Source organism: Ammospiza nelsoni, chromosome 15 (genome assembly GCF_027579445.1).
Source record: "Ammospiza nelsoni isolate bAmmNel1 chromosome 15, bAmmNel1.pri, whole genome shotgun sequence".
Lineage (NCBI taxonomy): Eukaryota > Metazoa > Chordata > Aves > Passeriformes > Passerellidae > Ammospiza > Ammospiza nelsoni.
This window is the reverse complement of record NC_080647.1, coordinates 7,296,917-7,324,762: the sequence shown is the minus strand read 5'-3', so window position 1 is coordinate 7,324,762 and position 27,846 is coordinate 7,296,917. Positions and strand designations below refer to the sequence as shown.

The 27,846-nt window shown below is 45.6% G+C and overlaps 1 protein-coding gene across 1 annotated transcript in view; it reads right to left on the bottom strand.

Moving 5' to 3' along the window:
- The window catches only part of HS6ST2 (heparan sulfate 6-O-sulfotransferase 2), a 125,615-nt gene extending 98,296 nt beyond the window's left edge, over positions 1-27,319 (bottom strand). The window contains exon 1 of the mRNA XM_059483102.1: positions 26,704-27,319. Coding sequence (XP_059339085.1) covers positions 26,704-27,215 — 512 coding nt within the window. The 5' untranslated portion in view covers positions 27,216-27,319. The remainder of the gene's footprint in view (positions 1-26,703) is intronic.
- Between the last annotated feature and the right edge of the window lie 527 nt (positions 27,320-27,846).

Genomic DNA, 27,846 nt, shown 5'->3' with positions numbered 1-27,846 from the left:
GTGCCACAAGGACAAGCTTCCACAGTTCTGTCCCAAAACTCTGCTCTGCACACCTATAAAAGGACCATGACAATTTTGCATTTCACTTGTGAGAGTGCATAAACCTATTGTGCATATGGCACAGCAGCCCACACCACTTCTGGGAGCTGAACCTTTGAAGCCTGCACTTATAGAAGAACATGTTCTGCTGAAAAGCAATGGGTCCATGTGTCCACTGCACACCTTGTGAAGAATGACTTCCTTTTCATGTTACACTTGCAGCAGCAGCCTAGCTACAATTTCTCCACAGTGAATTGGGCCCTAATTACTGAACAGTTTGTGAACAACTGCCCTTAAAATGTTAACAGCTGAAACGATGATAACAATAATTCCATTTGCAGTTATAATGGCCCCTCATTAGAGCCGCTTAATTAAATATTTTCCAAAACTATCCCAGAAAGAGAGTCTGCTCTCTCAACTGTAAAAGCAGAATCCAAGGCAGCCTCAAGGAAATGGTGGCTTTTCCAGCTGAAGTATTTCCTACAGCCAAAGCAAGGAGTGCCCTCACCCACGTTCCTCACACGGCAAACGTTGCCATCATTAATCCGTTCATTCAACAGGAAAGATGCTGCAGGTCTTACTGAGCATATTCCCCTGTGAGCACTGTGCCATAAATTAGGAACACTTAAACCATTTACACTTCTTTAGCCTTTATGCTGTCTCTCCACCCTGTTTGCAAACTGCCTTTGGTAGGATGACGCAAATATTTAGCATTCTCCCAAAGTCAAAGTAATAATTGTACTTCCTTCAACCCAAACACAGCAGGATAAAGAGTTTCTTTCAAATAAGTGTTTATGGAATAAGCAGTACTATGGCAGATGCTCTTCCACCACCCTAGCTCCTCATCATCTGCCCCCACTTTTGCAGAGCCACATCTAATCCTCTTAGCCATGCACCAACGAATAAAGTCTTCAGGCTGCCTTCCACCCCATGCAAATGAGACTAAACAGATATAATGTAGCACATTGCCATTTGTTAACTAACCAAGATTTAACGGCAAACCATGATTGGTTAACTCCAACACAACCAGCTTTTTACAAGCAGAGAGATGGCCTGGAAAATCAAACACACGCTTGCTGCTGGGGTTGAATTCAACCCCAAAGGAGTTGTTAAGTACTTCTGGAACACAAGGTAGGTGTCCCTTTTTCATCAGTGCAGTTGACAGAATCACAATATCTTCATGGGCAATAATGTTCCATGTTCTCCCAGGCATCCCTGCCTTCCTTCAGGTCTTTGCAATGTTGTTGGTAAAATCCAGTTTTATCAATGAATGCTTTCCAAAGTGCTATAGATAGCAGCAGGGTTAAAGCATCCATTGAAACCCTGGATAGTCACTTGGAGGCAATATACAAAATGTACCATAATCCTTGAAGTGGATTACATCTTTGCAGTCTGACTCAAAACAAATTTCCATCTTGATAACCATCACAAAAAGATCCATCCTGCTCTATTAATCTAGGGGAAAAAAAGCCAAACAGACTAGCTTGGACAGGTCTGAATTAATTTTTATTACTTCTCCAAATGCAACTTCAAAATATTTAGAGCCTTTCTACCACCTACATCAGAATACGAAATAATCGACAGCAATTTTTCCAAAGCCATAGCTGTATTACCTTGAATTCAAACTTCAATTTAAAGCTATTTTAATAGTCAAAAACTGTCAAAGCCCCAACATAAACTGCCCTTAAAGGACACCCATATGGCTGGGAATTAAAGTGGAAGGACATTGAGCTGCAGCCAAGAGGTAAGAACCAGTACAAGAGGTAAGAGCCAGTACCAAGAGGTAACAACCTGTACCTTCAGTGTGATTTTATTCTGGCAAGATCTGTGTCAAAAGCCTTCAGTGGAACCAGTAAACACTTCCTGAAGTACAAGAAAGAAACCGAGTCAGGAGCCAGAACACAAAAGCGCTGATGATAAGGAAAAGGAAGAGTGGAGAGGAGAGAAAGCTGCTGGGGCTGGAATGGGGAAGGATCTGCAGGTAGCCCAGCTTGGGAACAGAGCCCACACTCAGAGCCCCTGCACAGCACACGGGGAGAGGCTCCAGGAGCCTGTGTGACACAGCCAGCTGTTAACAGCTCCCCCTGAACTTGGGGCACAGACACAGGCAGGAGCACCAACCAGATCTGAGTGTCGCTGCCTCTCCTGCAGACTCTGTCAGGCAAACATCTGTCAGAACGTCTCACTTGTTTAATCACATAAAATGTTTCCTCTTCATTTCTGGCACCTTATACTGACATAGTCTATGGCAAGATGTCTCTGTATCATGCTCCATCGGCGTAAAGCAAAAGAAAAGCTGTTTATAAATAAAGGAGGCACAGTTTGAGCCTGATATTAGGTTTTCATGTGCTTGCTAGCAGCCAAACATACATTACAGCAGAATAATGGCAAATAAAGCATGAGCATATGCACAGTGCAGGAAAAGCACCCCTGAGCAGTTCTGTAGCACGCTTTAATTTCCTCAAACATTATCTCTGTAACGAACTGCAAGCATGATGAATGATCCTGTTCCTCTGCCTGGCCATGTTCAGACTGTTTTAACTGCTGTCTGTTGGTTACTGGCTCTGGACACCTGAATGTAGTTGTTTTTTTCAAAGCAGCACTCATTCAATATTGATTTTAACACCAAGGGAAAAAACAAAAACAAAACCAGAAACAAAATAAGAAAAAGTCCCTCCCCCACAAAAAAAACCAAACCCAAAACCCAAAAGCAGAAGGGGAGAAATGCATCTCCCTCAAATTACTACTGCAGGTCTTCACCTGCAATTCAAGAATATTTCTGTGACAGACTACATGTATTGAAGATCCTGCCAAATACCAACTGCATGAATGTTAAAAGCCAACAGGAAAGCAGTTAACAATTCCCCCTACTTCTGCAAATCCTATCCTATGCAGAATCTGAGACAGTAAATCACAGGACCTCTGTCTCAATAGCATTGTTAAAGGATAAAGCAGAAACAGCCAACACCAAATGGTTTCACTAACACACTGTTGAGTTATTTTAGAAGCCATCTCCTTTTTTAAATAAACATAATTTAATCAGAGGTTGAAAGCAGGGCATAGGAAGGAAAAACTGGTTACCAGGGAGGTTGATTTGGTTTTCCAAGGAGCATCTCTCTGCTGAAGGCTCCCTCTTCTGCCCACCCCAGCTGCAGTCACCACCACCACAAATCAGATCCCAAATAGCTGCAAGGCAAATTGATTACAGTATCTCAGTCATTTATTAAAGTCCTACTAAAATCCAGCAAAACAGTGAGAGGGAACCAGCAGAAAACCATCAGTGGTTCAGACTACCTGCACTGTTACACATTGCTTTTCCTCCAGCTTTTTGTACAAGCACCCTGCATCCTTAGTGTCAAAATACTAGGATTTTTGTTCCTTTTTGCAACACAACACATTAGTTCTTCACATCTGTCACCATAAATAGAAAGCTCTGGGGAGCAGCACTGTAGCCAGAGTGATGCCTCCATGTACCTGAGACTCCCAGCCCAGCTCTGCCCACCTTCCTGCTCTCCACCTGCTTCCTTCCCTCACCCTCCGCAAACTTTTCCCTCCCAGGCTTGGATGCACTTGTCTCTCCAGCTGTTTTCCCCATCTTCCCTTCACCTCTACACTCATCAAACATGCTTTTAACAAACCACTTGAGATCCTCACAGCCAGCCTGAATGTAAGAACTGCTGATTCTTTCTGAATAAGATTTAAAGAACAGCTTTTCCCTACCCAGCCACTTCCACCCAGGGACAGCTCATTGCACAACTCAATTACAGCACATTTCTTGACTTCTGCAATGGAATCTTGCCCTGCTCACATCCAATCTTAGAGAGCTGAGAAGATCCTTCTCCTTGCCAGCAATTTCAACTGCATCTCCACTGATACAGTCCTCCATTCCTGCTTTTCCACTCAGCCAGCTGTTTGGCTCCAGATAAAGGAAAACCTTCCCACCTTTCCTGACTGTTATCTCCCAGTTCTGCTGGGAAAAGCTGAAACCCACCTCCAAGCCACCCACACCATCCACAAGCCAAGCAAAACAACCAGCCTCTGAGCTTTCTTCCACAGCAAGATCTTCCATACAGTTAAAGAAAAAGACCTGGAGGTAGCTCTGCTTCTTCTACAAGAACACTTTCAATAAAGAAGTATCTTCAGGAGCTCCAGCTCCTTTAGGTCTCTGCTGATGTTGCCAACAGACCTGGTGGTCCTGGGCTCTCCTGTATCCACTGACATCATTTTGAAGGTGAGAACATCACACACCTTGGAGCACCTTCCAAAAGAATAGGAAGACCAGCTGGATCCCAGGACTTCACTGTTTTTAGCAGTAAAAAACCAAGCAAATACCACTTGAAAAACAAATCTGGACTGCAGAGGGACCCTGACGGCCAAGCCAGTTTTGAAGATGAACACTACTTCCTACACATCCCACTGCTTTTTGGACCCTTATGCATTTTCTACCATACAGTGTTTCTGGAGACAGGAGGATGGATGGTCATGGCACACCTGCACTGCCCAAGAACAGCCCAAATTTTGCTATTTCATTAGGGCTCCAGCAAAACTACTTAAAAGTAATTCACAGCAATAGATTCTTTTTCATCCAGGCATCCTAGAGGAATTTCCAGACCTAAAATGCTGCCTTACTTGCATCTGTTGCTAGACACAAACCCATTCATCTAAGTCAATGATACAAGAGAGTTGTGTAAGCACTCGTTCTGCCCATGGACATCCTCCCCACAGCCAGCCTATTCCTTCCTCTCTCCTACAAGTCCATCTGCTGCATGCACACACTGGCATAGAAATTTTGAAGTCCCCATCCCAGCAGCTTCTGCTTAGGATGTGGCTGCTCAACCACATTCAATAGCAGTGGTTGAACAGAGCCAGTTGCACACGGTGAACAGCAGAGTCTGAATCAGTCCACAGGTCTGTTTAATTACAGCAGGAAGGCTCATTTATTATTCTCTTTTCAAGTGTAATTTTTCCACTTTTGTAGGCTTTTTACCTTAAAAAGTTGGTATAACTGGGTTAACATCCATGAAGAACAGGCAGTTAGTTCTATGGATGAGATTAGCTAACAAGCTTGAGCAGGTTTTATGTTTGACTATCAGCTGATCTGGGCACATTAAGTCATTTATGTGGTCTCTGCTGCAGACACTCATTACCTCACTGTGTAGGATTCCTCAGAACTACTTTTCTATTTTTTTTTTTTAGTCATACTTGAAGTAACCCTTAATTATTTGTGGTCTGGCAGAAGCTGTAATACTAACCTACTAATGAGAGAAATACAGCACACACAATAATTACCTGCCACTATGTGCACTGAAATGAAAGTGAGCACGTTAACTTAAGCCTGAAAGACTGTTTTAACTCTAAATTTGAAAATAGAATTTGATGGTGCATGATTAAACCTCAAATTCTGCAATCAGGCAGGCGTTATTGGAGCAAGAACATGTTAACTTTATAACAGCGGGAAGTTTTATGAAATCTTCCTTTAAAAAAAAAAAATCAAGCTAAAAATAAGTACTCACTCTAAAACACTGTTTTGCTCTCCTTCTACAAATCTTTATGATTTACTTTTGAGTCAATAACTCACTAAAATTAACAAGATGAAATTATGTTTTGACAAGTTCCAGTGCTGATGAACAGATTTTTATATCACGAATCCAGCTTCACCTCATTTTTCCACCACAGCTGACAGTCGAGACGTGAATCATTCATTCCTTCTGGCCCTTGTGTATTTTATCAAATGCTACAGGGAACAACTAACTTTAATTCCCTCAAGTCATTTAATAAAATGCCAAACTTAATGTTCTTTCATACTTTGATAAAATGAAGTTCTATAGGAAAGAAAACATACATCTAGACAAGCTCAACCATTTTGACCAGATTCTGCCATCAGACCAACCTTAACAACACAGATCTAATATACACAATTCTGCCACTCAGTATATATATAAAATATACCACTGGATAAGTTTTCCACCATTATTTGGCAGCATGCAAGGTTATCTTCTGCATATGGTTTTGCAGAATAGGTGGGTGGGTATGATGGATAAACTTCATTTAGGATAAATATTTGTCCTCAGAGCAAAGGAGCTGAAGTAATTACAATAAACCCAGAAGGACAGGTACACATAGGACATGCCCAAAACTTAGTGGAATTCGTACAGAGGAGCTTTGGAAAGCTTCTGAAATATGCTTAACAACCAGGACAGCAGCCAGAGCACTCTCAGAAGTATGTAGACCTGAGACTCCAAGGGCAGAAAGAGCAAGGACCATTTCTAGGCTGAGCAGCAATCAGAAAGGATGAGCAAGGAACCTGTCCCCTCGGGTCAGTTCCCTCCTGCGTTGGTCTCCAGCTTCATGAACAACCTCCCCTCCTTGGCTGGACAGCTCAGAGAACTTCAGATTTGGGGTAAATGGTCAAAAAGGAAGTCATTCCCTTTGGACAGAAGTCAGATACGTGCAAGCTTCTTGTTTCTCCCAGAAAACTGGAGCTGTTGGGATTCTGGCAAGCTCCTGCGACACCAACAAAATGCCAGGGGGAAAAACCACACCATATTTTCATCATAGCCATGGAGAGAGGCAAATCTTAAGTAAGTAATTCTACTGAAGTCAATGGGCCTGCAGCAGAGAACATGATCCCTGTGATAACTCACCAAATCCATAAACTCTCCACTTTCTTACACAGACTGGATGTTTTCCATTTAAAGCATTTAAATGCAGCACCTGAGATGCCCTGCTGAAGTCAGCAATGACAAAGTTCCACCAGCTCCTATACCCCACAAGGACATCATCCAAGGTCAGGCAGTGTGGGGGACTGGAAGGATGCCTCCTCCTCCTCCTCAAAACTGAGCATCTCCTCCTCCTGTACCTTTACCAGGAACACCACCAATTGGAGTCACCCGAGAGTGCAAGAGGCTGCTCTGTTTGCAGCTGCAAACATTTTATTTATTCTGAAAATTCAACCAACACAGCTGTGAGATCTGAAATATGACTCAGTGGAGTTTGCGTCTTACTGCAGGCAATCACATTTATTATAATAAATAACTATAAATAAATAATGAGGTTGCTTAACAGGGACACTGGTAACCTGTCTAGACAATTGCAGTGGTGACGTACTCTGCACTGGAATGTCCTCCACATTAGCAATAAGTCTTGATTAAAAGAATTATTTTTTTTTAAGCAAGGCAGTGATTGCTTATTTAAAAACACTAGAGCCTGCTTCTCAGCTCTGCCAGCATGCACTCAGCAAGCTTAGCTAGCAGCACGTCACTCTCTAGCAAGCCTTCAGTGAAGGAGACCCTTAGAAAAATCAGGGAAACACTCCAGCATGCAGAATTTCTCACCACATAACCCAAATTTTCCTATTTGAAGCAGTAAATACTGCTTCATCAAGAGGCTGGCATACCCACAGCTCAACAGCACCCTGTGACCATCACCCCAGCCATGGGAGTGCTCTGTGGGAGAGCTGCCCTTCCCTTCCCTGGCACTTCAGTCTGCTTAACGGAGAAAAGCAGTGGCCAAACTAATAGCTGGGACATATGACCTTAATTAATTAGCAGACCTAGTGGAAAATGCCAGCTCTGCACTGTCACTGCCTTGCTCTCAAGGACCCTGTGCCTGCGTCAGCAGCACAGAGACACCGCGGCCATTAACGGCTGCTCGGGGATAAGGACAGATGATGCGAGGGTGGCTTTAGCAACCTGGAACACAGAGAGGAGGTCTGAGACAAAGGAGTGACCTCCTGTGAATCTGTTTGTGGGGAATGTCTTCCCTCTCCATAGTGACGGGCCCTATGAGGAGCTCACCAGAACAAAGCTAAGGTCAGCTGGAAGGGATGCAGAGTGAGCAGATGGCCGCCTGCCACCTCACCAATCAGCAAAATCATTCACTTCAACTGCCTCATGAAATATTTCCTCACTTCTTGCTCTCCCTCTCTCTCTTGCTGTTTTCTTTCATCCATGCAATTGCGTCCATTTAGGTTACAAAACCCATTTAGCACATAGAGGGGAACAGCTGGGAAAGCAACCAAAACAAAAACAATCAGACCACGACCTCCTCCAATGACTCCCAAATCCTAGAGGCAACTGCAAGGAGCAACACTCTGGGAACAACACAAAAAACATTCCTACTCTATAGAAATATCCCCTGCCCTCAAACAGGTCTGCAGTTAAAAACCATTTCAATACTAAACTTTATCAATACTGGTCACCACTCTTCAGGAAAATATCTTTTTTCTCCTAAGCCATTTGTCTGCCCATGGAGGAAAATCCCAGTGTTATGGACTTTGTAGAAATAAATTCTGCAATCATCAGCTCCACTAATGTTCACAGGGTGGCCACAAGAAGCTTGACCACGGATTTGAAAGACATCTGGCTATGTACGTTCACATGGGCACAGTTTCATCAGTCAGGTCCTAGCGCTGGCTCAAAATCTTGTGCATCACAAAAATGAAACCCACTATCACAGCTGCCAGTTGGGATTTACATATTTATTTCTATGGTCCACGTTAGGGAATAAATATTGTGTAGTTTTGCAACTAAAAAAAAAAAAAGGTTCTGTTATTGTTATCAGCTCTAAATCATTAAGGCACATCCAGATCTGGGTTAAGCACGTTTTGAATACCTGTAATAAATAAAACAAGTAGATTCCACACAGACTACATTTTTTCAGGGAACATGACCTTACCCAGCTCCTCCAGGACCACAGGCAGCCTTGCAATTTAAATCCAATTTCTCCTTCTAATTTCCCATCTCCTTTTTTTTAAAGCTCAATTCCTTCAGTATCCATTGCACGTTAGATTTATAATGCTAATCAAACTTCTCCAGGTAGAGATAGAGTTTATAAATGAATCCTGGGTAAAATAAATACATCAGCCAATCTTGGTACAAACATCCCTGCTTCTGATTAATCTGAATTCCAGGACGTGTGGCATGCATCTCAAAAGGGAGAAGAAGCAGGAAAGATGCTCTCCCAGCACTCAGCACAGCGTATTTGCATCAATGTGACCTCAAAGCCACAATGCCTGGGCAGGTGGCAGGATGAGACTCGTAGTTATTATGCAAAAGTACAACTTGCTGTGCTGTTCCTTCACGCCTCCTTACCCAGGCAGGGAGCTCCAGGTGCACGGTGCTTGCTGCTGCCAGGCTGCACGGTTTGGCTCTGAAGCCCAGGTACAGGAGCTGGGGTGACCCAAGTGCACAGCCCCACTCCAAGGGGCACAAACTGAGCCTTCCAAGGCTTCCTGGCTGCTCTAAGATATTTATGAATAAGTGTCCACAACTCCAGTTGTACTTTCCCGTTTTATGCTAACTACAGGCACCTATAAGAAGCGATCAATAATAGTCTGTGCCATACCCTAAGAACCCTAAAATGTTAAGTGCAGGAACCCTCACAGACAAGACATTACGGCATTTATAAAAGCTATTTATATACTAACTCAGCAGAGCTAACAAAATTGGCTGGCTGGTTTAAACAGGACCCAGGGCCAGAAGTCTGAGCAGCTCTGCTGCCCCATATCAGGTGCAGCTCTACACTGAGCCAGCTCCCAGAGCAACCAACAGAAAGAAAATGCATGGAAGCTGCAACTGAGCATTTATACATGAGGAATATAAAGGCATCAGGGGTATCTCAACCCACTGGGAAGAAATCATCTCAATGATACCATTTTACTGAGTGCTAGGGCGAGGCTGCACAGCGTCCATGCAAAGCCCGCGAGCACAGAAGGGGGCACAGGGCTGTCCATCAGTCAAGGGGGACTCAGCCTGGACTCACCCACCTGAGAGGCAGAGAAGCAAAGGCTGCTCTGGCCACATCCCTACCAGCCATGTCAGCCCATACCTCCCATGACACTGGCACCACAGGCTCCTCCTTGGTTGTGCCATTGCAAAGTCTTGGTTAGTTGCTATCAATGCCCTAATTTCTCATTCTTTACAGAGTGTTATTATCTATCTGATAGGCTTCACTTAAGTAGACACCACTTGTTGGTGTAATAGGTACAGTCTGAAGAGAAGCACTAAGTACCTTCCTCATTAAATGAAAACACAGTGGTCCCAGTCTCTGCCTTCAATTCCACAGTGAAATTCCCTCTCTTTCACCATGGACACGATACGATTGCCAATTAAAGAGTGAAAGCAGAACTCAGTGCAATGCTAAAGCAATTAAACGGGAAAAAAGTCACGAGAGCAGGATGAACACAGTCTACTGGGGAAGAAAAAAAAAAATTAGTCCTCTAAAAGCAACAGTAAAAATCCTGTAGGTACTGCATTTGATTTTAAGAAAATGTTAGCAATAATACATATGCTCAGTTGAGTTGCCCAGAAGAATTAGTTTTAAAGAGAAAACAGTTTAAAAAATACACTTAGAAAGCAATAGTATTGTTCTGGTTTATGTACTGTCACTGTCATACAGTGCTGTACTTCCAAATGCTTCAGAGATCACAAAGTGCTCTCCCATCCCCAAAATGAAGCCCAGCAAATTGCTAAAGACAACAGTTAAAGCAAGACATGGAAACCAGTCCTACAAATGAACAATGTCAGAAACAGCACTCTGGTTTAACAGCCCTAACCAGGCAGCCAAGTGCAGCTCACAGGCTTGTCCTCCCAGCAGACTCCTCTAAAGAGCCAGGGCAAATCAGGAATTACTAATTACGAGTATCCAAGGAGGATGCAGTGACATTTCTTTGTAAGGCTGGAGCATTTTGTGGCTATTACACTGGCTCTTAACCTCTCATCCCATCACACAACTCCTATGAGTTTTGTGGTCCCAGCACAAACCCTGTGGCAAAGAGCTGACACTGCAGAATCCCAGCTCTTATCATTAAAGCTAACCGGATCCTGATCTTCAACCAATTTAAGACAGGGCTGATGCAGGGCATGAATTATCTCCCTTCCTGGCAGGCAGCCTCTCCAGGGAAGGGGGCTTTTGATGCAATCAACAGGATGAGCACCATTGTCTTTAACAGGGGTGATTTGGGCCATGAAAGCACCACCCCTGCCAAGTGCAGGGCACACACAACGGGGAGCCTGCAGATTTTGGCTCCACAGCAGCCAGACCAGGCAGCTCTGGAGATCAAATCAAGATCAGACCTGGCAGCACCCCAGGGCACAATATCTGCTTTGACATTTTCAATGCCCTGTGGATGCCTCCAGGAGCAGGCTGAGGGTGAGCTGCCAGAGGCATAACAGCCAGAACACACTCCTTCCCCAGGTACTTTAAACTCACAGTAACCTTGCTGTTAACTCCCAGAAAACTTAATTTCAAGACAGACTGCAGTCCTCTAATGTTACCTCTTCTAAAAGCTTACTTTGCGCTCAAGAACAAAAATAAAGTTCTAAACCCAAGGGCATGAAAGGGTTACATGATCTGTGTGTTAGACAGGTCTTAAAGTGCTCTAATGTCTGGGCAACTGGTAAGAAGGGAGAACTGACCTAAAATATCTAAAAATTCCTATGTGTTTAGGAAGCTTTACCAGTAAACTCAGCTATCGATCAGAGTACTGACCCTTTCAAGCTTGCACAAACCTAGAATTTTAACATCTCCTCCAAGTATCAAGAAGAAATTCCAACTAAGGCCAAGTCTTAGCAACACCAATAATGTTCTTTTTAAATGTGCCATTATATCATGCTATTAAAGTACTGACTAAGTGAAGCGCTTTCAGGTATCCTGTGAGCATCTCTAGCATTAACCACTGTGGAAACAAAAGAGCTTCAGGATGCCCAACTGCACAAGCTCATCCCTTAACATAAATATTGTTCTGAGACTCTAACATGCACAAATTCAATGAGACTTACTTGCTCATCCTCTAAATCTCGGGTTAATTTCATTTTGACCACCTCCATCCTTGGCTTAAAACCCAAGACAGTGTGCTCTAACAACCTTCAGATGAGGTTACTTTCAACTCATAGGCTGAAAGCAAAGAAACACTCAGTCCTGCAGGCCATAAGCCTCTTCTCAGCAAACAACACCCAGCAAGATGCAGGTCATTCAATTCAGAGCAGTAATTCCCACCCCAGGAAGGCAGAGAAGGTGCAGCTCAGGACACTGCACACAGCTCCCACTGTGGGATGTGGGAACACACAGCCAACTGCAACAAGCAGGGAGTTATCTCAGGGAAAAGGTGATGTTTCAGAAGCAAAACAGGCAACAGTTTCCACTCTCAGGCTTTGCTTAAAGCAGATGCTATTTGATTTTTAAACCCACACCTATATACAGTTAGAGTAAGTGAAAATATCTGTTGACACTTGTGTTACTCAAGAGTCGCTCTAATTATTAACTACAGCTCCAAGACCCATGGTGCCTTCTCCAAAGAACCTGCAGGAACATCTCCACTACCATTAACAGAAATACCAGTCCTGACCTCAAGGGAACCTGTCTGGGAGCAGCCAGAAGCCTGCAATGCTGCAGGAAAGAGAAAGGTTTGCAGCACATGGGACTGTCCTGCTCCAGCTCCATCAGTCATGGAAATCAGCACACCAACCCACTGCCACCAAAACCCTCTGGACTTCAGTGAAGCATATATGGAAATCAGCACACACCAGCCCACTGCCACCACAGCCCTCTGGACTTCAATGGTGCAGAAAGAAAAAGGCTCAAACTCTACAGGGAAGAGCTGCCTGCTGGTTTGCTTCTTACACCAAGTTGTTCCTCCAGCATCAGCCTGTCCCCTCCAAATTGCTTTTACATCTTGCTGTACAAAATGTCTTTTTCTTCTCAGGGAGGCTGGAACATCTCATAGGAATGATGACCAGATTTCACAATATGTGGTTTTGAAGGTTGGTGTTAAATGTGACACTGTAGCTCCAAAGTAATTGTGACTAACCACTAAATCAGCATGTGTAATGGATTCCTCTGAACATTTATAGCTAGCAGTTCCATTATGCTCTAATCTGGAAGATGTCTAAACGACTCTCCACAAAAATTAGATGGGAACATAAATGTCTTGATAAAAACAAGATTCCAGAGATACTCCACTTAACCACAGTGACTTCTAAAACAATGTCTGGTGCAATAGCATCCACTGGAATGCAGTCATTTGCTATTTGATTTTTAAACCCATGCTTCAAGACATCAATCTAGAGAGCATCAAGTCTATGTGAAAGGTGAAACAATTAAGAACAAACCTCTGGGACAGTGCTGGGATCTGCAAGGAGAGTGAGTGGCAGCAAAGGAAATGAGGAGCACCAAGGGGCTGCCTGGGAGCTGTGCAGGGAAGCTGCCTCTCCCTGCTGCCAAAGGGTAAGCTCAAAGTCATCCTGTGCTCCTGCATGCTCATCCCTGCACATCATTTGAATGAAAACCCCTCAGTCCACAGGACAACAACACACTGTAAGAACTGTCTGTCCTTGTTCAGGTTCAACCTCTTCCTAAAGCTGTGATTCCCAAACTCTGAAGGTCTGGGGATAACACAGAGGGAGAAGCACCACCTTAGAGATCTTGTCTACCCTCTCTTATGCAGAAAATGATGCCAGAAAAAGGCCTTTATGCAATCAAAACCTCAATAAAAATAATACAATTAGCTAAGCATACAAGAAGCAGAAGAGGGAAGCATTACTGATTCATTCCATTTTCCTGGAAAAGCTTGAACTGTGCTTGAGCAGAGGACAAGTTGAAATTTCCCATTAGTGAAAAAAAAAGGAGGGGGGAGGGAAGCTTGTTTAAAGAGAGAAGGGAAAAACCCACTAGTGTTCAAGTACAGCACAATAAATTTTACCACAAAACCTCTGCTAGGCAGAAACCCTGCTCCCAGCCGAAGGAGCAGTGGAGCTTGCAAAGAGGCTGCTCATTTAACACAAAAACTGTGTATGAAATAAAAGGCCATAGAGAACCCCAATCTTCAAGCAGGGAGGGAACAGACAATTTTTGTCAATCCTCTCAGAAAATTTTCCTCCAGTCTCCCTGCCTGGAGGGCAGCTGGGAGGGGGGACAGGAGGTGAGGAAGAGGTGGCTGGGATGGGGCTGCCGCAGGTGACCCCAAAGAGCTCGATGGCATTTGCAGCCTGGAGTGGTCTCATCTCACCCTGGGCCAGCAGCACAGGCGTCAGTCTAAACCAGGGACTCAAACACTTCCCCACTCCACTTTCCTGAGCTGTTCTGTGCTCTCCTACACCACAACCAAGGATCAAAGCCAAGTGATTGCAGCACATCCCAGCCCTGCTCCCTGCATTAAAGCAGAGGGTTTTGCTTTTGTCCTTAACAGAAAGGGATGTTTCATCTCAGTTGCTCAAGCTAAGATGAAAAACCTCTTGCAAAATAAAAGAATGTCGTCCACATGAGCTAAAAAGTCTGTCTTCTGCTCCTCACTTCTCCAAACATCCAAGATTGGCTCCACAGCTATCACACCACAGATTTTAGGATCACTTACACAAGCACAGATCATGCCCTTGTACACAAGTACACAATGTACTCTTCAGCTTCCATAAATCCTACAGTAACCTAAATCCAAAAGAAAGCACATCTCCCAAGTCCTGTAATAGAGCCCAACACAAACTTCCACAAATACAAAAAGAAGAATGACTTCTGGCAGCCCAGATCTGCAATTCCTGCCTTTGCATTGCACCCCAGATGCCTGCTTCCCCTTTCCATAGGAAATTACATCAGTCCTCTGCTGTAATCAAAATTATTAACCATACCTTATAAGATACAGTCCTACATAGGCAAGGCATCTGTAAATGCTCATGTGTCCAGTGACTGCTGTCTGCCAAGTGCTTGGTGGGAGGAGATGAGGTTCCCACCCCAAAGCTGTTCTCAATAAGAGTCTTGGGAAGCCAAATACATGGAAGTCACAGGAAAGCATTTTGGTAACACCTGCTGCCAAAAAAGAGCAACTCACTTCACAGACTGTGTTACCTTCTCTTGATGATCAGATTTCAGCTTCAGTGCCCATCATCACCATTATACCTCAGGTTTAACCAACCTAACCCTCATTCTAAACACCTAAAGGTACTGGGAACTCACACATGTTCTGAGACACACAAATATCCTTAAAAAGAGTTTTAATCACAAGAGTAAAGAGACCAGAATATCACTTATCTTGATGGACCATTTTATAAGACATTAAATATTTTTACTGTAAGGGAAAAAATAAAGTATGATACTGCACTTTATACCCATAACTCTTCTATGATTACAGAGGTTTATTGCAGGAAGCAATTCACCTTCCTGACATCAGATGATACATGAAGAAAAAGCAGAATCAAAAATGCTCTGCTAATTTCAGAAAAATAACATAACATGACGGGAAAAGCAAAACCAGCTCTTCAGAGAATAAACAAGAGAGCCTTAGATTCCTTAAAAAAAGCCTATAATTGCAATTTCCAAAGCACAGTTAATTTGTAACATTTAATACACAAGTTGTCATCAGCCTTAAACCTCAATTTCCAGACTCAGCTGTACCTGGTAGAGCAGCAGGATGGGCTGAGCACACAATCAAATCCTCCAGCACGACTGCTGAGCCTCCGCAGCCGAGCCAGAGAATCTGCTTATATATTTTACAAATAACCAGATCCCTCCCTAATCCAGGCTCTGAGAAATTTTTATCTCACCATGAGCTCAGTTATTCTTAAGTCCTTTCTGTGTTTTTTTTCTCCAGGCTGCCTGATACACTGACCAATTTTATAAAACGGATTGGCTGACGGGAGGTCTGGATTCAGGTCAAACAGAGTTGGCCTTTTCAGTGTGCTCTTTCAGAGGCTGATGGAAAATGGATTTAAAACTCCCATTTTCACCTGTACCCTCAAACAAACCAGGATGATGCCCAGGAAAGGCATCTTTTCCCACAGCCTTCTCCTGCAGAGGCCTGGCTGTTACAGAGTCTGAATCAGGTCCTGCTTTTGATTCTCCAGGTCCCTAAACCAAGGCTGATCTACTAGCCAGGGTGGACAACATCACACGGATCCATCAATTTACCCAACCTCTCCGCAGGTCTTTGGGTCCTGTAACAGGGAATCTCAACTTTCATTGTCTCAGCAAGCCTCTGGACCCTGCACCCTCTGCTTGGTGCACACACAGCTGCAGCACTGAGCACCCCAAGGTACAAAACAACAAGAACTGCAGCATCCCAAACATGAGAGAAAACACTCAAAAGCCCAAGTCTGCAGAGCACACTTTTTGTTTGCCACTCCAAGGCAACAAAACCTGCTGACACCATTACTGAACCCTATTCTGCAAAGCCCTGAGCAATAAATTTAAACACTTTGAGCCTAAGCTTAAGCAATATATTTAAGTACTTTTGGTAGCACAACAGAGTTCAGGCTTGACAAGACATAGTTTGTGTGCCTCTTAAACCTAGTGATGCACAACCTCCTTCTGATCCCATCTCCAGAAATATCAGCACCATTATGTGCTTGCACTTAACTGTCCCAATAAATAAATTTAAAACCATTTATGGCAGATTTTTCCAAAAGCTGTATTGTACCAAACCCCAGGCCACATGCAATTAGCACTGTCATCCTTGCAAGCAACAAAATAGCTCAGTAATTCAAAACACAGGGCAGTGCTAACCCATTTCCTGTACAGTATTTTCTGCTGATTGTATTTCTAGCAAAACTGTAATTTCTTCTTGCACATGGCAACATGTTAACTATACCACAAGATACTGGGTGATAAAGCAGCTTGCAGAACTGCAAGTCAAACTCATCCCCAGCCACTGCCCTCTTGTTCAGCTGTTCTGCATCACTGCTGGCAAACTGTGAGCTCCAGTCTCCAGCAGGTATTATCAGCAATGCCCCATAAATCTAACTCAGTAAGGAACTTGTCTCCATCCATAAAATTCTGAGAGGACTCGTATTCCAACCCAGAACACTGCTGACATCCAAAATGCAACCATCAGCATGGAAAGTGAGCCAGTAGAAGGCTGCCTCATCTCAGGAAAGGCAGCTGCAGGTGCAACTACTCTTTTCATTTGTTTTCTGCCTCTTCTCTGGAAATGGGATGAAAAAAAGGCTTTCATAACTCTGCTTTGCCAAACCCATTAGTTGTGTTTATGGGCTCACCTGGGGTCTATCTGAAGCAGGACTGACTTAAATGACAATACAACAGTCTTGCAAATTAACAGAGTTTAAGAGATACAAGGAACTGACTTCTGAAGGAAGTCTCATGTGAAAGAACTGAAGCTTCTCCTAGGTCTCTGCTGCCACTGTGCCTTCTGATGGTCTGATCCCCTCCACTGTGAGCAGCTGCTGCCTTGACAGACACCAGACAAAGCAGCAGCTTAAAGCACAGCACTTTCATTCCTACTGACTTTGGTCAGGACATCTGGTGTCAGACACCCAAAGTCTCCTGTTTGGAGGCAGATCCTGGCTTTTTTCACTACACCCTCCAGTCAGAGCACCACAAACACACCTTTAGAGCCTGATTAGATCTTACTTTAGAACAACTGTACTTAGGATCTTCCTAAGTTATTAATTTCAAAGAGCAAAGTTGTACATTGCTTCACCCATGAAAAGGGGTGAAACCAACATGATGCAAGAGGTCTGGCCTGGAAGCACTGAGTGGTGTGAGCCCACAGCAGCAGCCACATGGACAGGAGCTTCCCTTTTACCTTCCTGGGAAGGGAAGGGACACCACAACCTTCCCAGGACACCAGCATGTCCAGGCTGCTGTCACCTGTCCCTACAGAACTTTGGTTTTCTATTTAAACACTACAGCTTCCCTAAATTCAAACTGAACACAATATTTCCACTGCCTCTACCTAGGACTAGTCACATATAGGCAGCAAAGTTACTACATGCAACCAGGCTAGGAAATGCTACATCCTTTATTCTATGTACAGATGGAAAGATATCCTCATGCAAAGAGCTGAATTACACAGACAAGGCAGTGGCTGAGAGGAGATGACAGACTTGGTGATGAAGACAGGACTCATCCCAGGTAGTCTCGGCTTCTCAAATCCCACTCTCATGTTTATGTACCACTTTTCCTTCAAGCTGACCAGAATTAAGCAAAAACATACCACATGAAAGCCAAACAACTGACCTTTATAGTCAGCTGCATTTGAAAGCAAAAATTCTACCCCATATTTTATTGACCTATAGTTATTGGAAATCACCAAAGTAAAAAAAAAACCCCAAACCTACTGAAGTTTTGGCTAAAGATGTGCATTTAGTAAAAGAGAAAATGGGGTGACCATGCCAAGACAAGCTTTTTCTCTTACCAGAGACTGACTTGCAGCACACAAGAATTGAAGGAGTTAAAGACTAATTTATGCCATTTATGTTCTTGCAAGTCACTCAGCTACCATCCAGCAGGCACATCCTGTTGTGTCTGACATTTCCTTGAGGGCTTTTGTCTTCTCCCTTCTCTGTGCTACCACTGCTCTGATTAGATCCAACACCCCCCAAAGAAAAAGAAACAGCTCTGTGAAAGGCAGAAGCCACAGAACCATCTTCTACAGTTGGTGAAATTAGTTCCAGGAGGAACAAAACCTGCCACTCTTCTGGAAGTGCTGCAGGGACAGCCCCCTCTGCATCCTCCATGGGGAGGAGAACCCCCACAGCACCTTCACCATCACAATGAGTTAACTGCTGGCAAAAAACATGATAGAGTTAGTACCTGGCAGGTTTTGCTTAAGCAAAGCTTATTCCAAATAACTTTCTCTGAACCCACAGTAAAAAAAAAAAAAAAAAACTCGCTACCTCAGAATGGTTGGGATTGCTCCAGGGACTAACTTTCCCACAGGCCAAAGGAAATGCTCTCCCGTCAGTTACCCTGAAAAAGAAACTCTCAAAAGCAGCTTCTCTGGCTCTGACCAAGGAAACATTGTTTTGCTCAACAGGGGGGGTTAAAATAGTTGCTTTTCTCCGACCTCAAGGAAGGCTGAAGGAAATAATCAGTGGCAGAGAGTGTTTCAGCCACTCGATTTGGATGTCTGCCGAAGGATCTTACAGTTCAAACAGCACTGAATGAGCAGATTGCCATTGCTGGGAGCTTTGCAATGTTTTAACTTAGCCAAAAAAAATGGATTTATGGCAGAATTGATCTTCCAGCTACTCGGACCTCTAAGAGCATCAAAACTGCACAATCCTTTTGATTACAGGAAATTAGGAGCATTTGCTACAAGGATCTCATGAAAGGCATGCTCTTCTTCATGCCTTTATGGAGATGTGCAAAGTCATTTATGCTGCAAGATTATCTCCCTCGTAGCTGCATATATTTAGTTATATTACATCAAAAGTTTGGCTCCTTCAGAGTTGGATAAGCAGCTGAGAAGCAAGAAGTAACATGATTTGAGTCTCACCCCTAATGGATCTTATGATTTATAGGCCTCTAAAGACTAATGATTTTTTTCAAGACTAAAAAAGAGGAGATTTCACTCAAAGCTGTATATAATAGCTTAAATGGATTCTGTCTTTAAAAGCATGAACAGCTGACAAAGAAGGCTAAAGTCAGGGAAGAAGAAAGAAAGCTGGTCCTAATTGCCACTTATTCAAAAACATTATCTTGTTATATGCATATATTCACTATCCACCCAGAGATATGGGAGTGGATGCAAAAGGCAACAGCACATTAAGTGTTTAGACCTTCTATTTCCACAAAACCCACCCCACTCGATGTTAAACACAGGTCCCACCCAAGGAAAACATATTAAAGGAAATCTACATTGGCTGTTTACATCAGCAGTATGAACTTAAATGCAAAAGAATGGATTGCTTTGGCTTCTTAGTCTCACATTAGCAAATGCAATTATCTTTCATTAATTTTACAGAGTGTTCACAGTAGAAATTAAATAATTTCTTCATGTCTAAGAAAAACTTTACCGTGTTAATTATTCATAAATACCAAAGTCTCCTACTTATTACTCATCACAAATGTGATTCGTTTCAATAACGCCTGAATAACTCGGTGCTACCCTGTTAGTCCCAGAACACAATGTACAATTGCCAGCATCAGCAAGTCAATCACAAACAATAATCCACGCTTGCCAGCTGCCAAGGAAGAAGAGGAGGAGGAAGGAGGAGGCAGGAATGGCATTTTCCCCCCACCCCAGTCACTGTGCTGCCTCCATCATCCCATAGAGAAGGAGAATCCCACATCTCCTCTCCTTATCAGCTTTGCTGCCACCCAAAATGCTGCAGAGACAGGCACTGCTCAGGCAAGAATTCCATCCCCAAACTGGGAGCAGCAAAAAAGGCTCCCAAGGGATGAAGGCAGCAGCTGGGGATGCTCCACAGCTTTGCTTCCCTGCCTATTTGCATCTGGGCAGGCAGCTCTCCAGCAATGGGAATTAACTGATCGAGAAGGGAAAGGAGATTAATCCTCACAAGTATGTAAGGAGCCTACAAGGATAATTCCAAAAATGGCTGAGGGCTGCTCACCCACAGTAATCCCTGCCGAGTGAAACAAAGCCCAGGCACCATTGCTGCAGCAAAGTGGTTAAATAAGGGAATTACCAAGAGTTTTGTGCCTGGTCGCTTGGCTGCTCAGCTGGTTGAGCTTATGGGAGGGGAAGGGATGACTGAAAAGTTACTGCAGGAATAAAATAAGCTGAATATGCTGGAGTTACAAGATTTTGTATTATTTCTTCAGTAACTTAAAAAAGACAAACTTGTCCACATCACCAAAATCTTAGAGTTGCACCAAATCACAAACTCATATATATATACATATAAATTTTTTCCATTAAAATGTCAAGAAAACCTTTGACACAAGGTTCATTTGACATGGGTTCCATCCAGCCCAGTCGTCCTGCCCTTGGCTGCAATTCCCAAAGCCTATGTCTTCTCAGAAAGACCCATTCCAACATCCCATTTTCAGCCACATATCAATGATTTTTGCTTTCTAGCAAGTTACGTGAGCTAATTTGGGCTGAAGCCGTACAGAAATGCTGCCTTTATTATTACAGTTGTGGAGAAAGTAAATTAATGCAAAGGATTGCACACAGAGGCCTAATCCATTTGAGGTAAATCAATGCATTGCACATTTAAATTGCTCTGCTTTCCTTCAGAAAAGTACATTGAAGTGATTCATTAGGCACTGAACTGCTCACAGAAACAGACCAATTCTCTTAGGCATGCCAGTGCATCTCTGCTAGTTAAATTTAAAAAGCAATCAAATCTACTAATAAGTCCTTTTTGCCGACATTTACATCAGTAGAGAACATGATTCCTGACAATTCAGATTAAATAAATGAAGCACAAATTAATCTCAGTTAATATGTCTCAGAACCAACGCTCGACTTGTTAAACTTAAAAAATCTGTCTTTTAATAAAAATAACTTATTGGTAACGCCTGACTTCCAAGCGCCTTTGATAACCTTTATTAAAGGTTATAAAGTTATCAAGAGGGATCACAAGGCACAATCTGTGTCTATTTTAATACAGTCAAAGCATTTATTTATAGTTTAATTTGAATATTTATAAATTCCAAAAGAAAAATTAACAGAAAAGTACCCTTTTAATAAAAAGTTATCAATTCTTAGTACAGCAGCACCATGCCACAGTGTTCAAATTCCCACTCTCTTCTTTAGGGAGGATCAGCTCAGATAACATATGGAATAAACAATTTAAGGTATAACACCTGTGCCTCGTATCTTGCTCTACTGCAATCACTGGGGGTTATTCCTGCAACAATTAATGCCTTCCCTCTACCCACAAGAAATTCTCAAATTTCAAGTTAAAGGCAGTATGAAACATATACTTTCAAATAACTGGAAGTAAATTTGCACCTTATTAAAGACTTAGAGAACTGAAGAGACCTAATATGAAAAATTATTTTTTAATCCCTTTAAGAAGTCCAACCCTTTATCTGCAAAACCAGCAATATCAATTTAGAGAGCTTTACAAGTCCTACAGTCCAAATCTAAAAAACCCATGAACTTAAGTTTATAACCAAGCCTTTCAAGGTTAGTCCTTGTAATGGGATTAGGTGAAAGAAACACTTGTACTTATGAAAATAGTGCCCTGCCCTACTCCTCAAAACCCATTTTTCACCTCTAGGCTGGGCCACTGCTCATATTGCTTTGGTCCCAACAGGTGCCATGCAGGAAAATTCAGCTGCTGGAGGTGCAGGTTTATGGGGGGTAAGATAGCAAATCCCACCCTGCAACCAGCAGGCTGAAACAAGCAGGGGCATCAGGAAATCTTGCTGATCAATGAAGCAGCTTAGAGCCACTCGGGCCTGGCAGCATCTCTGCAAAAGCTCTGGGTTTTGGGTTTTTCGGTTGTTTGTTGTTTTGGGGGTTTTTTTGGTGGTTTTGGTGATTTGTTGTTTTGGGGTTTTTTTGCCTTATAATTGTTGCTCAGTTTTTCCTGGGGAGTTTCGTGATGTGTATTTCAAGGGCAGGCCCCCTCCTGGTGCTCTGGCCAGAGCCCAAGTTCCAGCAGGTCACCCCATCTGCTCACTCACCCTCCAGCTCAGCTGGGCTGCTCCCCTCACTCCCCGAGGAGCCCCCCAGGCTCCACCCCAGCACTGGGGGACTCTATCCTGGGAAATGGTGTCTGCTCCACCAGCTCCAGAGGTTCTGAATTGTCCTGTTCCTGCTGTGGCCTACATTATCCACCCAAAGTCTTGGGGCACCATGGGACCCTAAAGCATCTCTTCAGCCTACAAGGGGTTTAGTGCTGATCTATGGGGCTTAACTATTCCCCAACTTCCACCACTGCAGGTGAAACACTGAGTTCATCCACTTGCACAGCTATGTAACAGCTCTGCAGCAGGGAGAGGCACACTCAAAGGCTGCTAAGAACCAAATCCTACAAATGAATTTTCTCTCCCTTGGCAGTGCTATGGATGGTTTTCCCCCTCCACACCAAAGCAGTTCACTGGGAAGCTGTTACCAAGACCTTTGTAGCTACCTACACACTGCACCATAACAAAAACTCACTGTGGGAAAACTAAAAACTAAACTAACCCCACCTCAGTTAGAGCCAGTAGTGCAGAGCTCAGAGTAGATGACTCCACATTTTCAAGAGCACGTGGATTAATCTGTTCAGCCAACAGAGACACACACTGTGTTTCCAGTTTGCTAGGAAATGTTTCAACCTTTTTTTTTCAGATTTTTGTAAGACTCAGCTTGGAAGGGTTGCAGTAACACGCAGGGACAAGATAAGAACACCCATGCATTGCCAGCAGCCTCTGCCCCACATCACAGCAGCCTGGTGCCAACACCAGGCCTCCCAAAAAGCCTGGTGCCAACATCAGGCCTCCCAAAAGCCAGCAGGCACCAACCTGGTCCAACAGGCTTGTACCAGCAGCACAGTTTCCTCCAATCTCAGACTTTCTGGCTCCAGAGGCAGCTCTACAAGCTCGTTCTCCTTTCAACAGGGAACATCTCCTTCCTTTAATGCCACCCAGGAGGAACATCAAATACAGCCTGACCTTCAACCACAAGCACATCTCTCACCCAAGGAGGAGACAAAGCCATGACATCACTTAAGAATCCTAGTACCTGTTTTTGCTCCTATGTCTTATTACAGTTTCCTGTCTAACCCCAAGGCCTTTTGTTTCTTGCAATGGTGCCACTGGATTTACTGCTATAGACAACTTCAGTAGACACTTCCCATAATAATTAGCCAGAGCTGAGAGAAATCTCAGTCCTGTGATGCACAGTTACTTTGGATGCCGCCTCTGCTCAGTGTGCCAAAAGCTTTGAGACTTCCACAATCAATCAAGTGACCCAAGTCAGTCACTCATGACCAGGAAAAAGCACATTTCTCCTTTCTCACCACTGGTGCCAAGAAGCTGAGACAAACCCCTCCTTTCTGCCACCACCATCAGCCCATTCCACGCACCTCCCAAGTGGCAGACCCAGAGCACAGAAAACATCAATTTTGCCTATACCTTCCCCCTTCCCTCTTCTGTAATTTCTGGATGCTGCAGTGGTGAGCAGGGCTGATGGAGCAGGCTACTAACAGAATTAAGAGCAGATACTGCAGGATGACTGCTGCAGGCAGCAAGGTTGTCATGTGTACACCCTCCAGGCTGATCCCATCCCATCCTGGCACAGAGATCTCTGTACCTGGTGCTGAGCATTGCATGGTCCAGGACAGAGCTTCCTCTAGAGTAACAAAGACTCAACTTTTAAAGAAAACAAGAGGCCCCTAGAGACCAGCCCAGTAACCAGCAATCTGACAGGCAGACTCGCCACACCTGAAAAGACAAACACCTGTGCAAAGTAATCACACATAGGTGCAAGCTAAAAGGTTTGATGGAAGATTTGGGTATTTCCAGACAAGGCTACACAGCCCCAAGACAGTAACTACAGATTGCTCGATGCAGCTGCCAAGGAGTTCAAATCACTCTTACAACAGGTCTCACTTTTCAATCACCTCAACTATAAATGCCTTCTCTGTAAATTCCTACCCTTATCAAGACAAGGTTCGCTTGAGAAAATTCTTCTCTGCTCCTGATAGAATTCTTCTCCCTGCCCTCACAACGCTCCCCAAATGGGCCCTGCACTCCTCCAAGCTGCTTCCCCTTCCCTCAGGGCTGTGAGTTCCTTTCCCTTCCCACCAGCACACATGACCCAGGATGGTCAGGCCTCCCTCTAAAAACCTCAGGAATAGCCAGGCTGACCCCACCTGGAGCCAGCACGGCTCCCCAGCTTAGACACCCCCATCCCACACCTACTGCTGCTCTGAAAGCAGCTTTTATCTGCCCAGAAAGGGCTTAGACTTCCTGTCTGCTACTGGCAGTAGGTAGAGCTGCTAATTAACCAGTTGTCAGCTGAACCACCGCTAAATCGAGAGCACAAACTAAAATTAAAGATGAGGTATTAAAATGGGCAGAAAGACTTGAAAGGACTATTGTTCATTTAAGAACTTCTCTTCCTGTATTTTTTAAACATTTAGAAATTGCAGTCCAAATAATTGCTTGTCAAGACATTTTTTTGGAGAATAACTGTAGCTATTCAGCAAGCTGTGTAATTAGGCTATTAAAAGTATAATATCATTTGGAAGGCTTTGAGAGAGTAGACCTCTACCTAACACAAAATCATCAAAGCTTCATTTTCCTCCCTCTCTCCTGGCTTCAATCCCAAACCACAAGTCCCAGCGACCTCTCAAAAGTCAGCTGTGACAGCAGACATTGTTTATAGAATGAGAAGCCATCACTCTGAACTCCTGAGCAAGAACATGCACTGCTCCTATTCCAACTCAGGAAAGCATGTCTGGCATCCAACAAAGGAAAAAAAATACAAAGCCAAAAGCTGCAGACAAAGTCCCAGCTCTCTGAGCCTGATGCTCCCTTTCCCCTCAGGTGGTGGGTTCAGGACAAGGAGCCTCCCCTTTTTCTGGAGAGCACAGCTAAGACCAAAGCACAGACAGGAAAGGAAGGAAATCCCTGACCCACAGGTACAACACTGCAGGCCAGGCCCATCTCTGGAGGAAGAGGAACACTGGAAGCAGTACAGCAAAACAGAGCACATGTTATGTGATTTACATTTCTGCTGACAAACAACATGTTTATAGGACAGGTAAAATAAACTGCATAGCTGCAAGGCTCAGCAGCCTGAAACCAGGAGAATAATAGATCCAGAGGGCAAGGAATTGGTCCTGATGTTAGCAAATGGGATGTCACAAAAATTAGACAATTAAAATTTAAAGCAGTAGGGAAGACAAAAGAGCAGGAATCACAATAGCCAAGTCTGATGAAGAGCTGCTCCTTGGGTACAGGACCATAATGATGCTAAGCATTTTTCTACTAGATGGCAGTGTAGTGTCACACTATATGAAAGGAATTCTAGAAAGAAATTGCTTTGTATTACAAGTGAATCTGTGCTTAGACTTGACTTCAGATAGCATGATATATAACAGCAGCCTCTTTGTAAAGGGACCTGCCGTTAGTCTCAGTGCAATAGGAGTGATACTCTAGTTTCTAAATTCCCACAAAAGAAGGGGAAAAGATGCTGAGACCCTGAGCAGTTCTGCTACACGGTACGGCCACAGACAAGCTCCTGAGTCTGTTACAACCGAAGGTGGGCTCTGATCAAAGAGCTCTGGGAGAGGGGGAAGCAGGTCCTCACTGCTTCTCAAAGGCAGGGGCAACTTTTAGGCAACACCCTTGCTATGGTCAGGGGAGGTTGGCAACTTCGAAGATCCAGGGATAAAAAGAGAGCAGTGCCACTAAAATCCAAAATGCAAGCACAAAATGGTCAAGGTTAGGGCTGAAGAACAATGCAAATATTTGCAGTAACTCATCCATAACAGTAACCTCTACTTTGCATGGCCGCCATCCTGAAGCCAAACTTCAGGCACCAAGGAGATACCGCGGCTCACCAACACTCCCAAAACCAACCAATTAATTCTTGGCGCACCCTGGAGCTGTAGGAGCTCCGAACAGCCAAAGATGGAAAAGCTCTGGGGGAAGCTCGCAGGCAGCCGAACGAAGCACCGTCTCTCCTGCGAGAGCCGCTCGGGGGTCCCCAGGCTGCGGGGCTGCCAGGCCTGCTCCTGTGTCACCGGGCTCATCACCCCCGGCCCGCGGTCACAACCGCGACAGCCGGCGGGACATCGCTTCCATCACCCTTCCATCACCTCCCTGCCGGCGGAGCGGGGCAGCTTTGCCCGCTGTGCAGAGCTCGGGGCACGCTGTGCCCACCCCGCGGTGCCAGCCGCTCCGTGCCGGGATGCCGGGCTCACACCGCGTCCCCCTCCCGCCGCATCTCCGGCACGGCTGCGCCCCGCGGGCCATCGCCCGTCCCGCCGCCGCAGAGCGCAGGGAGCTCCCCGGGCACGGCCTCACCTGGAGGGCCGGAGCCGCACCTCCTTCTTGCTGTCCACCACGGAGGGCACGCAGTTGGTGAGCTCGGTCCAGTCGGCGTGCAGCCCGCAGCTCCAGCCGGTGGAGAAGCGGGAGAAGAGCCAGGTCTCCCGCTTGCCGGGCCGGTGGCAGGTGCACTTCTTCTGCCCGGCGCGGCACTCGCAGGGCTGCTCCAGCTGGATGTTGCGGACCAGGTGCCGCCCGAAGGTGGTGCCGCCCGTCTTCTGGATGTGCAGGAACACGATCAGGTCGTCGCCCTTGATGTTGAAGTCCACCCGCCGCAGCAAGTCGTCGGCGGAGAAATTGAAGCGGGGAACGAAACGCGCCGGCGTCTCGTCCTCCGCCCGGTACGGGTCGGCGGCGGCGGCGGGGCTGAGAGCGCGGAGCCGCAGCAGCTGGCACTCGGTGCCCGGGCAGACGTACTGCAGCACGATCACGGCGAAGAGGAAGAGCATCACCAGCGCCAGCAGCACCTTGTGGGACCGGTCCTCCATCGTCGCCGGGAGCGCCGCGCATCGCCGCCGCCGCCCCGCTCAGAGCCTCCGCAGCCGCCGCCGCCTCCGCCGCGGCGGGACCCGCGCCGCCGCCATCGCCCGCCGCTGCCCACGGCCCTTCCCGGCAGCCCCCGCGCCCGGCCCCGCCGCTCCTCCGCCCGCCCCGCCGCGGCCGCGCCTCCTCACGGGCCCGCCCCGCCCCCGCCCCCGCCGGGACGGCCCCGCGCGGCCGCTCCGACGACGGTACCGGGACAGCACCGGTACCGCCTCCTCCCCCCCACCGGCACCGCCCCTCGCGGCCGCTCCGGCCCCGGCACCCGGACAGCACCGGGACAGCACCGGCACCGCCCCCTCCTCTAACCCCGGGACCGCCCCGCGCGGCCGCTCCGGCACCGGGACGGCACCGGGAGCGGGACTGGCACCGGCACGGCCCCGCCCCGCCAGGCCGCTCCGCACCAGCCCCGAGAATGGGACGGGGAATGGGACCGGCACCGGGACTCTGACTTCACCGGCAACGGCGCCAGGACTGGGATCATACGGGCACCGCGCTCCACGCACGGACCGGGACCTGCGGCCGCACCGAGTGTGCTCTGAGCGTGGCCGGCCCGGGGCGCTCCGGGATGCTCCGTCC